Raw genomic sequence first — 15000 nt, 5'->3', positions numbered from 1 at the left:
AATGGTAACAGAAAATATCTAAAATCAGATTATGTGAAATATTTTTCCGAGGTTATATTATAGCCAAGCTTGTTTTCCAATGCTACATTAACATCAAGTGTATGACACAGGAAATAGTATATGGCAAAATGTAAAAAATTGACAGTATTGCAGTGTATCGTATATAGTCTTGTGTACATACATATATAGAATACTTGATGAGTAGGAATAGTTTGTATCCATATGTATAAAGGCATTTATTATAATAATCATTGATTACTCTTTTTTCAGATCCATTGTACTTTGTGCTTTAGCTGCTTACAGTGAATCGGGAAGATGCATAAATGGACAGATAAGATGCCTAGATGCACTTGGAGCCACAGGAGTATCAGGCCTAGCATGGGCTCGTAATGTGCCGAAGGTTAGTGAGCTATACAAGCTTTGTGAGTTTCTCAAATGGATTATTTGTGTTCTTTGGTATTTCCCTTTATTGAGATACTTTATGCCTTTACAAATTTATGGTTTTCAGGCAGTGGTTGTGGTCAATGATCAGTTGCCTGCAGCAACACAGAGAATAACGGAAAATGCCGCTGCAAATGACCTGACTGTAGAAGTTACAACTGAAGATGTCAGTGTCCTTTTGCACAAGAGGACATTTGACTTCATGTAAGTAATAAATCTTTATTCACTTTATTCCGAGACATCAACTATTACAGTAATTGTTTAAAATAGGAACATATGTGGGATAAAAACAAAGGTAGTCACCACAAAGAGTGCTAAAACAACTCTATTAGATGAATGGTTCTGTTGATAGAGTCATGACAACAAAGGTTATTGTCAGATCGAATGCTACTGACATTTGTTGGTCAAGGTGTTTATTTATGTGTTTCTTTCAAGTTGGTGACTTCTTCTACTGACAAGCAACAAAGGGAAATATTTGCCCTTATACATGATCTGTTAATAAGCAAGAAGGTGATAGGTTTTCTCCCCTAGTGCTCTATTATCTCAGAAATTCAAGATTTAGTGAAGATGAAATAACGGACACAGGTGCAGCTGTGTCCAATGGTTTGCAGACTTTTGAATTACCCTGTGCATGAGATTATGGTGTGTAATTGATGCCAAAAGCAGCTGCAAAACTGTACCCTCTTGCAAAGCATTTGATGAAATTCATTTGCACTCTGGATGCATTTAAGAGTGCAGTATACATGTTGCATGATTATTTAGAGTTTCAAAAATGTGCCACTCTATTTATCCATAAATATTATTCTGACAAAGACCTGAGAATGGAGGGTTAGGAGACTGCAGACCAGGTTGGGATTAATGGCTACTGAATTACATTTATTGCTTTACCTCACAATTTTCCTGCCTAATCATTATCAGGTTAAACAATAGTTTAGACTGTTTAGCAGAGATCACAGTTGATATATATTAACCCTTTCCTGATGGGGCACGCGCTATGCGAAAACCCCTACGCCGGGCCATTGCAATATTGCATTGGAAACGTTACACTGGCATGATGCCCCGGCATCGGGAATTTAGCTGTGTCACACGAGTGTAACACACCGTCGTCATAGGGTTAAGAGGATATAGTTTGTGCTTAGATACTTTTTTGTCTGTATTCAAAATTTACACCTTTGCATTTCATCTAACTTCATTTGCATGATTGCAATTTCCTGCATCCTTACTCATTAGGACATACCACTTGCCAGATTTTTGGATTGCTATGGGTCTTCCGTCCCCTATCTCGATGCAGCTTTCCGCAATGTCCCCAAAAATGGCATTCTGGCCATCACTTCAACGGATGATGCTGCTCTCTATGGAAAAGCTGCTGATGTCACAATGAGGAACTATGGGGGCTATGTCGTCAAGACCTCTTATGCAAAAGAGCTTGCAGCAAGACTTGTGCTGGCCAGTGTCATCAGGTGAGATTAATTTGAGTGAAGATTGTTGTGTGAATTACCTCATGGGAGGATGTGAAAGTGATAAGCATGATGGTAGTATGAGTAAGAAAATCTGTTGTAGGTTTGTTGAGCTTAGTTTCTGCATTATAGATTTTCAGAAATGTATATGTCCAAGATGAAGATAGAAGAGTTGTAGATTCCCAATGCAATAATTGTAAATGTTTGAGCCCTTGCCCTTTTATTAATTAGATAATTAAATGAGAGAAACTTTATACTCATATCAAGGAAAGAAAATTGTCCTTCTAATCCAGGGACTACCCTTTTTTTAACTGATCCCCTACCCCTCCATGTTCATCTCTTGAAATGTATGCGAACGCTAAACAAATGTATGTGAGCTTGATATCATGGATGCCTTCTTAACCAAACATATTGTTTATGCCCTTATGAGTTTGATTATATTACTATGAATAATCTAACTGATTGTGTATTTTCAGAGCGGCTGCCAAATGCAACAAAGGCATAGAAGTGGTCTGCTGTGTGGCCTTGAAGAGCTTCATCACAGTTGTCGTGAGAGTTTTGCGAGGACCCGCTGCTGCAAACAAGTGTGTACGCAAAATAAGGCGTGTCATACACTGCTGCTTGTGTGAAGACAGAGCTTTTTATCCACAAACTGTCTATCCCCTAGGTATGTTATTTTTTCAATTTTGTGATTAATAGTTTGAAAACTTTCCATTTGAAATGAGAAATGCTCATTGAATGATTTTGAAATTATTTGTTTATATTTATATTCATTCAGGTGCCTGCAACTTACTATTTGTAATTATCATTTTTTCTTCTTAAAATATTTATTCACTTGTGTAGAATTTAAGGATGAAGAATGGGAATAAAAAAAATATCATATTTTTTTATATTCTTGTAACCGTCATTTGGATTCATGAACCAAAATTCTTTTCAACCCATAAGGTCAGGATTAGAATCTAAAATCCAAACCTTGCCCCATGTGTCTTGTATACAAATTTTTTATTTTATTTTTCAGAACAGCCCTATTCTCTGCTGTCATGCGACTGTCGAAGTAGAAGTGCGGGGAAATTGGCTGTGGAATTGGGGCCAGTCTGGTGTGATGAAATCTTTGATCCAACGTTCTGCCAGGCAATGTTAAGCCAGGCTAATAACCTTCAGTTTCCTCACAAAGTTACAAGTTTGCTTCAGGTAGGAAATATAGACAACAATGGAATTGTTCTAATCTCCTCTCTGTGTTTATTCATACCATGGTTGTTGTTAGTTTTTCTCACTAAAAGTGCGTTATTGAAAATTACTGGATTTACGTATTTGTGCTTCGCATGGCTACTTTCTTGAATTTCCTGTGCTTTGTTATAAATTGGCAGATGCTTATGTGGTTCTAAACTTTATTCTTCTTGTTTCTTTTTTTTTTTCCTCTCTCTTTATATTTGTGTCCAACCCCTTCTTTGCCCCTTTCTCTTTCCTGTCTGCTCCTCTCCTCTTCTCTTCTCTCCATTACTCTTCTTACTATTCCTTCTTTTGCTCTTTCTCTTCTCTGTTTCTTCCTCTTCCTCCTCCTCTCCTCTTCCTCCTCCTCTGCTCTCCTCCTCACCTCTTTCTCTTCTCCTCCTCCTCCTCCTCCTCCTCCTCCTCCTCCTCCTCCTCCCCCTCTTTCTTCTCCTCCTTCTCCTCCACCTCCACCCACCTCCTCCTCCCCCTCCTCCTCCATTCCCTACCTTTCACAGACTATATGCAGCGAAGCAAGTTGCAGATCGCAGCCAAGCCCAGACTCTGGCACAGGAGGAGGCGACAAGGAGAACACCTTGACCGAGGGCCTAGAGAAGAGCATGGCCTCTCTCCCTGAAGAAGAAGAGGAAGAGGAAGAGGCAATACAAGTCAGCTTTCAAGAAGGGGAGGAAGGAGAGGGGGAGAGATTGCCAAAGCGCATGAAGATGGACCACTCTGTCTTGAGATCTCCTCCTTTCTACTTCAATCTCCATCGGCATTCTCCGAAAGGTACATTTATTCACGGCCGCATAAATAGGTGTTTAGAAAGGATGATTAACCTCTTGGACATGAGAACGCGTATACTGTGTCCTTGCAACACTCATGACACATCCGATGAAGCGCATAATGCATCATGGCCGAGTTGTGTTAGCATTAGTGTTTTTTTCTTCCAGATACTGTACGAGATCTTTTAGAATATAGGTTGTATATGATACGATGGCTTACTTGACTTTCATTATTATTACATAGGAGTGTGATTTGGTTATACCAGGGGAGGTACGGATGTGCCCTACTATCAATAATTGTATTATTTTTGTATGGAACATTATGTAAAAATATGAAACTTATTATTATTAGTTTACCATACTACTTCAACCATTTTTTGTCCTCTGAGTCACTGAGGTCTCTCACCAAGGTCAATCTTCTCACACTCCTCCGAACCCATGTACATAACTAGTCACATACACAAGGGGAAGAGGTTGATTATGCATACATATGCATAAGATTAGATAAGATGAGTTGCACTCATAGCTGACAGAGGCCGGGCCGCCTTGTGCATATAGCCTGGGAGAAGTGACGTCTTCGCAAATATGTCTAAACTGAACTGAAGCATACACTTGATATATAGTACATGATGATTATGTTGAGGTTTTGGCTTAAAACTTGTTGAGATTTTGGTTTAACCCATTCACGCCAGGACTATTCCAGCTCTGAATGGTTGGAATGCTGGGGTTTTCGAATGCATAAGCCTAACGCCTCGAGATTCTCGGGTGCACTAGCTACGAGCCTAAGCTGTCCGCTTGCTCACCCCGAGTGTCAGCCTTGACCAAATGTCTCGTTGCCGGCGTCTGACCCAAAAACCATGTCAGCTGGGTTAAAAATTGTTATATTCAATAGTGACATTTAAAATTTGGCGTGCACTGGCATCCCAGATTCGGCGTAGGGGTGCATTTTCTACTGTTCAGAGTGAAGGGGTTAAGATTGAAATTGTGGCTCTCTGTGTTTGCATGTGTTTGTGTGTATTAAATACTGCATATGCGTAGAGAGAGATTTTGTTAAAAGTTGATAAAGGTACATTAGTTTTGAAGTAGGTTGAAAATTATGAAAATGATGATAGTGAAAAGTTAAACATAACTTTATATCTCTGTTTGTGTACACATGTGCATTTGCATGCACTTGTACTTACAGTCTTAACATTCAGTGTGCTATTTTCCAAACCAATTATTTACATCAAAATATCACAGAGATATAACTCCACTTTGCTTTCTCTCCCTTCAACAGGACATGACTTGGGTAAAATCAACAAAGTGGTCGAGTACTTGCAGCGCGCTAACCACAAGGCCAGCCGGACGCACTTTGACCCAGAAGCTGTCAGAACAAACATTACTTTGGCGGAATTCACCAACCATTTAATTGAATTTTCCAAAGCACAGAACTAGTGCGTCAGAATTTTGTGTTACGTAGTTACTCATGTATGTAAATCCTGCAGTTGAAGTTTGGATGTGATTCTGTATGACAGAAAGATAAAAGTAATTCTTGCCATAAAATTAGCACTTACCTCTTAAAAAAACTGAAGCTGCGGTTTTAATGTTACAAGAGAAATGTATAATTTATTTGTTTTTATTTATTTTTTAGAATTTTCTTTTACTTTTCTATACTGGTAAAATTACCTAAAGTAGTATCAGTATCATCTATTCAGTGTAATTAAGAGGGTTACATATGCTTGAATATTCATGTACTTTCTGCCATTAATAAGTTTATACATTGATTTTCTCCATACTTACATAGTACATTGATTGAATATCATTATTTCATATGTTAGGTCTTTATTTTAAATTATTTTTTGTGTATAGATTTAGGTGATTGAACCCCCCAAGATGAAACTCCTGAGGATATATGGATCTCCCATTCAGACTTACTAAATTTATTGAACCACGAAATACTAAGGGATGAACAGTCAATTTCATTTTTCAAGTTTGCATTTTGTGATAAAAAGAAAGCGAGTAAAGAAAAAGAGCATTCAGATCTACAAAATCCAAGAGATTAGATAGTGCATTAGTGGTGGATCTAGTCGGTTAGGTAAGGCCAGTTTCGGAATGACTGAGGTTGCTCAAAATCACGGATATACGGTGAAAAGACATAATGTTACCGGTGGAGATAACGTGTGTTAAGTATCCCTGTGAATTCTGTCAGTGATTCAAACTCATGGACAGACACATTTCTTAGTCTGTTATAATGGAATAGATTTGGCAATGGAGAATCAAAAGGGAAGGTAGCACTTTGTCTCAGTGGTCAATGAATTGTAAATAAGTCTGTTAGTGTAATTTTACAAATTATTGCTGTATTTCTGGATACTGTTGTAGACAGCCCTTAGTTATAAAGAGATTAATTATTTTTGTGGTTTATTTCTTTGTAAGAAATACTAGATTCATTTCAAGAAACAAAGTTGATATTGTAGATTAAATGATTTTCATTTTCCTTGAAAAGTTTTAGGTTATGCCAGAAAAAAATCTTTGGAAATTGGTCTGTTCCCAGATTTGCACATTTTCTCATGATATATTCAACTTGTAATTTTTTAAGGAAATTAAGAATATTTGGATGACTGTGATGGAAGAGTCAATGTTGGTTGTTAAGTTTCACAAAAAGGAATGACAAGAAAAGCCTATTGCTGGTTGCAAATATTTGCTCAAAATTTTACACCCATCACATAATAATAGTTGTATCAAAACCATATTTAAACACAAAATTATTTTTGAAACAAGAGTGCTCAGAAAAAAAATATTAATCATACATGTTAAGAATGCTGATTTTTACATAACTGTTATACTATTTCAAAATCTATTTAACACATATTTCTGATATGTAGACAGTATAATGGGAGATGCTGATGGTGCTAGTAGAAAATTCAAATTAACTTACTGTGCTTAAAGTCATTTGATAGATTTGATATCATGACTGAGTTGATAGATGCATATTTATATGATATTAAAAAATATTTTGTACATACAATTTTGAGTAGGACATACCAGATATTCCATATATACATGATACTTCATGCATAAGTATGAAATACAATTGATTACTGTGTAGGTTGATAAAGGATCATCCATGCACATTTACACAAAATAAGTAATATTTAATCTAGAATCAGCTAAGATACTACATTGGTTACATTGTGAAGCAATGTAACAGCTCTCATTACAAGTGCAACACTCACATCTAGGACTTCCACTGAAACAAGTTCATGTTTATGTCCCTTTTATTGTTGTGCTGAAACTGTTATAAGTGGTGCATGAAATACATCTATAAAATAATCATACTGTTAACACTGCTCTGATAAAAGCATACGCCTATGAGAAAAGACTTGATGTTCAAGGCAAACATCAGTGGTTTGGTGTAGCAGAAGAAATCTCTGATGACAGGGACTATGGTTACCCCAAGAAATTTCTATACTTCCTTTGTTACATCCTGTCAAGATATGATGCCATCAAAGCAGCATAATACTCTATAACTAAATGAGCATTGGCACTGTAACGATAGGAGTGAGTGGTAGGTATATATGCCAGGCATCATAGTTGAAGTAATATTTTGTTAATAATGGAGTGATTAAATCATTAGCAGGACACAGGCAGCCATGTAGCTTTTTGAAGGAACTACACTAACCCTCTCTGGACGGGTGGTACACTACAGTACCGCTCATGAAAGGGCCCGGTTGCCGGATGGCACCATATGGTGCCAGTCATTTAATTGATTTAGGCCTGAGCGTTCGAGAGCCCCGGCATTGTAACATGCAAGGCTGGAATACCCCCGTCGTGAGTGGGTTAACCCATTGCGGACGGGGGATAGATTCACTTGCCCAGTCTCCAGGATGAGTTTTATTTCAGAGCAAGGCAGCTTGAAGCAACATAATTTGAATATTCCCACTCTTTCAGTCACTCATTATAAATCTAGAGCCATTTTTGTGTTTTATTTTTTGTGTGTTTTATTGTGTTTAGATGCTTACATGTGCCATATGACAGGCTCTATCAATGCTACAATTGACTAAAATTGTTGTATATGATCCATATCAGCTCATTATTTTCTTTTATTTATACTCAGTGTGATAGAAGTATTGTTATCTTATGGGAGGACAAAAATGCAACTTTATTTTTTTGTATTTTTGTGCTGTCATGAACGAATACGAAACATATAACCACCTACAATGAAGGTAACATGAAGAGGTAGGGTAGAGGAAGGAAACCTGTGCTTATGACAGTGAGTGCCACAGTAAAAGGCATCCCTATTGGCACAAGAGCACATTTTAGACACTGGATATGGTTTGAGTCACCTTCCTCTTCTCGTTCTGCTTGCACATCCTTCATCTTCAGTACTTTAGAGCAAGAGGTCGGTAACTTGCTGTGTGGCACCACTCTCTAAAGATAGTGCTTGCTAGAGACTGTAGATGGGTGCCATTCAAGGTTCTCTCTCCTAATGGTGATAGACGTTAATTTAGCTTAATATTATGGTAATTATAGTAATTATGACTGCAATTGTCACCTCACTCCTTACTCATAGCACAATAAATTAGCACAATGATCTAAAATCCCCGAATGTCATGTATGCCATGACACCCGTTGTCAGGCCAAAGCTCCTGCGTCAAATACGTCATGGCACCCGTCCGCAATGGGTTTAGGGATCATTCACTTTGGTAATAGGTATGATGGAAAAGACAAAAAAGTGCATATTTTCAAGATTCTCATCAACAATAGATGGTCATGTTATCATTTCTAGCACTTTCAATCCAGGAAACTGCAAGAGGATAAGGAAACAATGAAGAAAATTGGAAATGGTAATGTAAGTGTTCTGAGCAGTGTGTTAAGTGAGAACTTCCAAGGCAATTTGGTTTGTACATTATGAACTTGGGTTCAGTATTACAGAATTATTGCTGATCCACAACTTGAAGTGTTCTTGCCCTACCTCCTTTCACAGCTCAATTCTGATAACATGAAAAAAGAATTTGTGTTTATAATGGGTTTTAAAAAAACATAATCAAGAATATAATAATAATTATGACTAATATTAACCTTATGAAAGTAAGCTAAGCATGCATGTATAAATCACTATCCTCTATGATTTTGATTAATCATAATTTTTTTTTTACATATAGATGGCTCTACAAGAGCTTAACCCTTTCCCGACGGGGCACTCGCTACGCGAAGACCCCTATGCTGGGCGATTGCAATATTGCATTGAAATCGTCACACTGGCATGACGCCCCGGCATCGGGAGTTTGGCTGTGTCACACGAGTGTGACGCACCGTCATCATAGGGTTAATCACCAAAGATGCTACTAAGACCATCAAGAATTTTCAGGTTTTTTTTTTCATTCCTATTGCTTTTATTATTGTCATTGACATTTTGATAATAATGATAATGATGATTTAAGAAAATCAAGGAATGGGGTCAAGTTGGCCTACTAATTGAATGAAAGTAATAACAACACAAAGAAAAACATTGTCAAGAAGAAAAAAATATCAGCAACATATCATGACAGTGAAAGCACTAATGAAAATAATAACAGTGGTAATAAAATGGTAATAATAATAACCATGAGGCCTCAAGCTACTTAATTTTTCTTCAGCTATGTACTTATTGATTTTAAATGAAGTTAGTCTGATGCATCATATCTTGGGTGTGCCTAGAATACAATGTATTTAGGACACTATATTTGCAGTCAAAATGAATTGATGACCTCAGTTCTCCGTTTGACATTCTGATGCAGGAACACTAAGTTATGTTAGGTCATTCTTTTTGGATTCATGTAAGTTAGTATGTTCAGCCTTGCACAGCTGGTACATATTGTTCCCATAACATTTTGTTCTTTTGTTAGCTTTTCTTTGTTTATCAACATGATTTTATATTTTGCTATTTATTTATATTCCTGTCTATATATATTTATCAATACTTATTTATATTCCTGTTCCTATCTGCTTATCGCTATTTATTTATACCCCTGCCTATATCTACTTACTGTGCGTGTGGTAAAGCCTGTTTTTAGCCAAACCAGCAGAATCCCTGTGATTGTAGAAGAGCAAAATCACCAGATAATGGCTGGGCTGAACTCAACCACCTAGTGGTAGTACAGCTGCTGACATTCATGATTGTCTGATCATCAACTCGGCCATACAAACAATTCCTGGGATTCACAAGAAAATTTGCCAGGTGAGAGTATTGGTAGTTGGAAATACCCGATCATGTGGGTGTGGCTTAGTGTGTCTCAGTATGGTACATAGGAAAGTGCATTTGGTCATTTTTTTCTTATGTGATCTATCTACTGGTATTTGCTAAATTAAATAACTAAATGATGATGCAGATGATTTTCTGGTCAATGGAACCAAATCTCATTCAATTAACATTTTGCCAATCCATAGGATCCCGAGACTTTACAATTTCAATGTACAGATTTAAAGAGGAGTGCCTGGTTGCTCGACTATTCCATTTATATTGTTACATCACTAAGAGCCAAAATGGGCAGTATAACAAAATATTCCAGACTTACAGACTTATTTATATTTTCTTACACTGTTAATGAATGTATTATTGAATAAATGCAATTTATTGTAGTCTGATTTCATGACACATTTTTCCAAATTAAACACGTAAATTTTTTCTTGTGGCATTCAAAAACAAAAAACAAAACCTGTATAGTGCCATGTTGGTGGTACCCTAATTCTTTCTCTTTAAGCTTGTCTTAATAAGAAAAGACTAATTCCTCACTCAATGTGTTAAACTATGAAGCCCATCCTTTTCAACTAGTTTGCTAGAGAAATAGCATTGTGTTTATTTATATTGTGTTATTTTAATGAAATATATTATTTTACATGATGACTTATTTTTATATGTCAAGCTCATAATGGAAAATGTCAAATACCTGTCTGATTGGTTTACTTGTAAATGTTATAACTTCTAACACATTTCATGCATATTTCTAACCATACAATTATACCATGTTACTAGTGTAGCATGTGCGAATGGGTTAAAAACAAACTACTGCACTGTGTTCATATGAATATAAAGAGATGTGGTATATAGAAATTAATTGAAAACTGCAGCAGCTCACCAAGTGATCACTGATAGTCATCTTCCTCATTCCTTTATGTTCCAATTGCATGATCATGAAGTCTTAACAAACATTAACCCTTCTGCAGTGGCCATGTTTTAGAGGGTGGTCTCACTTTCTTTTTGTTGAAATTATAAGCTATTTATTCCTTACATCTTATGATCTGAGCCATTTTGGATGGGTTAGGGTAGGATTTCCGAGATTTACATCTCTATCATTATAGGTTTTATTTTCCTGTTTTAAGTCTCAAGTCATTAATTGTCCATTTTTAAAGTACATTTCTAGACAGCTATATCTAAATAACCTTGTACACATTACAATAAGAATAATTTACAGAATTTTAGTGTCTAAGATACATTTATTTCTCAAACATTTCATAATCAAGCCCAGTTCTACTACTTGATTATTTTTCACAAAAGGAGTAAATAAAAGCTTCATAAATCTTGAATGTTTTATTTGGTAGTACAGCAACTTTACTGTTGTTTGTGACAGTATTTAATGCAATATGAAAGAACACTTACAAGTACTTAGAAAACTCCTTCAACTTAAGCATAATTTTTTTTCCTATATTTTCCTACCCATTACCCAAATATAAATAAAAGCTTTCCATATATGTAAATCTCCGAACTAGATTCAGCCAGATATCTAATAGAATTCCTCAGTTACAAGAGCAAATAATAGCTCCTAGATGTTGGGTACAATAATTGAACATATCTAGTAGTAATATAAGCTTAAATCCTCACTTGCATCTTCATAACACTTAAAGAGGTTGTAGACAGTTATTTAGTAGACGACTGTGGCAAGCAACAGCACTATGACATATGGGGAATTCCCACTTCACAGACACAAGAGAACACCCATTGAAATGGAAGCAGGTTTCCCACAGAGTTACTTTGGTGATTATATATAAAAAATCAAAACACTATTTGCTTATCTTTTATAAAAGTATATGCCTTGGGTACATTGGAGATTTTTCTTTCAATAGAAAATTTTAAAAGCATGAAAATCATAAATAAAGACAGATCTTAGAAGACTGACAATGGACAACAGATCTTTTGCACTAATCGGCAATTCTACATTAACCATATATGACAGCCAGTTTGAAGCATATAAGGATAAACTAAACAACTTAAAATGATTGCATTGATACTCCTTTCACAGTGCTAATTAATAAAAAGAAAGAAAAAGAAGAAAAAAATACTACAAAGAACGATAATGCAATGACTATACAATGGAGTAGTGTATTTCACAAACATGTTCCTCACCCTTGATTGTATGTATAACTATAACACCACTTCCTGTTTATACCTTGGGTGCACTGCATAAATAGCATGCCCAGTACATGCTAAACACCCTTGATGCTACAGAGAATCTTCTAACCGACACAAGCAAGCAAAGGTGAGAATCAGAAATAGGGTGACCAGAGGCACAATAGCATCAACTGAGCATCATCTTACTAGCACTAATAATATCAGCTGGAAGTGCTTTTTAATTTATTTTTTTCTTTCACTGTGTGCCTCTTTTCATTCATGAAACTGTCTTTATGCTCCCCAAACCTCACAACTTGACTGCTGGATTCCTGTACACAAAAACTTATTCACTGCCATTGAAGAGATGTTATCATAATAGCTAAAGCAATATTACAAAGTTCACCTATCATTACAACAGACATGGCAGCTAACTAGTGCATTCCCATCAGGAAATATTGTGTGAATCAGGGGAGCATTGCGCGCCAGACCACAATAGGATTGGTTGGTTCCTCTCTGGGATTACTCTGCACACAATTAAAATGTGTGCACTTCGAAGTTGGTGCAGATGCTGCAACACACCAGTGGTTTGATGTAGCGCACAAACACAGATGCACTCAGGATATCACACGTTGATGTTGTCTATTTCTTACTGGGTTTTCTCCTTGTTTCCAATGGGGAGGGAAGCCTTCACCCTGTAGAAAAAAAGGTTGTTAAAAGAAATTCACAAAATCCTTAATTCTTTGCCTGTAAAAAATCTAAAAAAAGAGAAAAGAGTTGAAAGTACCCATATATCACATTATATATGTATTTACATCTTCCTGTAACCATTAATAATTTTTGTTGAGTATTTATGGACAATTAAGATACTGAAGATTACTTACTTGGACATGATGTCATTAACTTGTGAGCGAACAAGACCAACATACTGGTCAATCTGGGCTTGGTTCTGTTCGTAGACTTTGGGAAGGCTAAAGAGAGCTACAACCGCAAGGATGACGAGGGTCAAACCATTAAACCAAGATCCCAAGTAGGTCAAACACCAAAGCAGACAACCAAACTGGAATGAAAGCTTTGACTCAGCAACAAATAAAGGAGAGAACAGGTAAATCATACAACTTACTAGAGAATGAAGATTAAAAACTAAATAAATTAATCAACATGAAATAACTGTAGCATATGCACTGACCAATTCATTAAATAACCTGCTTGCTTATCATTATTCAAAGTGTGGTTTCAAAAAGAAACCCTGTTGCAGTTGCCACAACAGTGAAATCAAAAGTAGAAAAGACTTATCAACATGAAGTAATACCACTGGTTGTACTGAATACTTTATCACGACAAATACTACCATGAAACAACTATTTCCTCCCACTCAAGACACACAGTTAACGTTAAACTCCTAGTCCAACCTGCATTTCTACCAAAGAGCAACATACCTTAACAGAGTCGACAAGGTCCTCCACAAGGAAGAGTCGCTTGAGTTCGCTGATTGTGGAGTTGATCTGCTGAATGATGACATCGGTAGCCTCATGCACCTTGTCAGTGGGCAGGTTGGTGTCAAGCTCGAGGATGTCCCTGGAAGAGTGGGGAGAAAAAATACAAATTAATCTTTGTTTGACTTGAATAGGATGCATTTACTAGAAGTGTGGAGCCATAAAAACCTACATGTAAATAAATTAAAGGATACAAAAAAATGGTTTATACAGAATATAAGGTATAGCTAAGTTTCCCTAAAGAGAGTACATAAATCCCCCACATTTGAATAATGAGACTCATTCATAATCAATATCATTATAATAGCAATATTCATTGTTTTTTTTATCATTCACTGACTTATCTAATCTATGTAAAAGACATGGATAATGTTAAAACTAAACCATTTCATGACCAACTTTTTTTCATGGGTCACATTATCTTAGCACCATTTTCTTGTTCAAAATACAAACTAGTTATTCTTTCAGTTGTTTAACTAAGGCCTCACATCAAATGCTAATTAGTATCACTTTGCTACTATATCATACTATAAGTCTAGAAAATAATAGAAAACACACATTTTCAGATTTTTAGTCCAGGCCCAAACTCATAGGATGTGGCCCACATCTTATGAGTGCCTAAGTTATTCTGAACATAACTTGCTTAAAAAGTACATTGTTTATAAAATTGTTAATACACATCCATGAGCAAATATGCTATAATACCAATCAATACTTTCAAAGCAATACAAGTTCTTAGCATAACCATTAAAATGTATGATTTCTCCTCAATACTAAGTACCCTCAAAATCAATCTTGCTATCTTTGAATCCCAGAATTAAAAATTAATGCCTGCCAATGTGCACAGTTACCAGAAAGTTACATGATCACACTGTTGTATAAGGAGAAATAAAGAAGCTTGACCTCACCATTCCCCTATACTTATATCTTTCTACCAGCTGTGAACATGTTTCTTTCGAGTTTTCCTTAGTCAACTAGGTTCTATTTTTTGTTCATATCTATATTCTATTATATGAGACTGCTTTTCATATTCTATATTTTGGCACATTGCAAACAGGTGTCATGACAAGCATGATTCACGGGTTTTAGCCTGACAGTGGATGTCACGATGTACATGACGACAGTCATCATGGCATATTTGATGCTCGGGGAAAGTGGATCACCATTTCTTTATTGTACTATGAGAAATAACTATTTAGCAACAGATGAGTACAATTACAATTATTAATATTATAACAGCCATAATATTCACCAAAATAGGTTTAATTTTA

At 36.1% G+C, this 15000-nt stretch overlaps 2 protein-coding genes across 4 annotated transcripts in view; one reads left to right on the top strand and one right to left on the bottom strand.

The window, feature by feature from the left end:
• Positions 1-6346, top strand: part of LOC122263304 (tRNA (guanine(27)-N(2))-dimethyltransferase) — a 7142-nt gene extending 796 nt beyond the window's left edge. Inside the window, exons 2-8 of the mRNA XM_043031685.2 lie at positions 271-400; positions 509-645; positions 1689-1901; positions 2375-2565; positions 2917-3089; positions 3626-3896; positions 5169-6346. Of these exons, the coding sequence (XP_042887619.2) occupies positions 271-400; positions 509-645; positions 1689-1901; positions 2375-2565; positions 2917-3089; positions 3626-3896; positions 5169-5326 (1273 nt within the window). The 3' untranslated portion in view covers positions 5327-6346. The remainder of the gene's footprint in view (positions 1-270; positions 401-508; positions 646-1688; positions 1902-2374; positions 2566-2916; positions 3090-3625; positions 3897-5168) is intronic.
• Positions 6347-11423: 5077 nt separating this feature from the next.
• Rtnl1 (reticulon) overlaps positions 11424-15000 on the bottom strand; it is a 30574-nt gene continuing 26997 nt past the window's right edge. For all 3 annotated transcript variants that reach the window (XM_086534602.1, XM_086534603.1, XM_086534604.1), the window contains 3 exons: positions 13673-13811; positions 13118-13293; positions 11424-12928 (listed from right to left, as the gene is read on the bottom strand). In XM_086534602.1, coding sequence (XP_086390728.1) covers positions 12883-12928; positions 13118-13293; positions 13673-13811 — 361 coding nt within the window. In that variant the 3' untranslated portion in view covers positions 11424-12882. The remainder of the gene's footprint in view (positions 12929-13117; positions 13294-13672; positions 13812-15000) is intronic.

The sequence above is a fragment of the Penaeus japonicus genome, unplaced genomic scaffold (genome assembly GCF_977035675.1).
Source record: "Penaeus japonicus unplaced genomic scaffold, GWHDUDI00000001_assembly GWHDUDI00000041, whole genome shotgun sequence".
NCBI lineage: Eukaryota > Metazoa > Arthropoda > Malacostraca > Decapoda > Penaeidae > Penaeus > Penaeus japonicus.
This window is presented reverse-complemented; position numbering and strand designations above follow the sequence as displayed.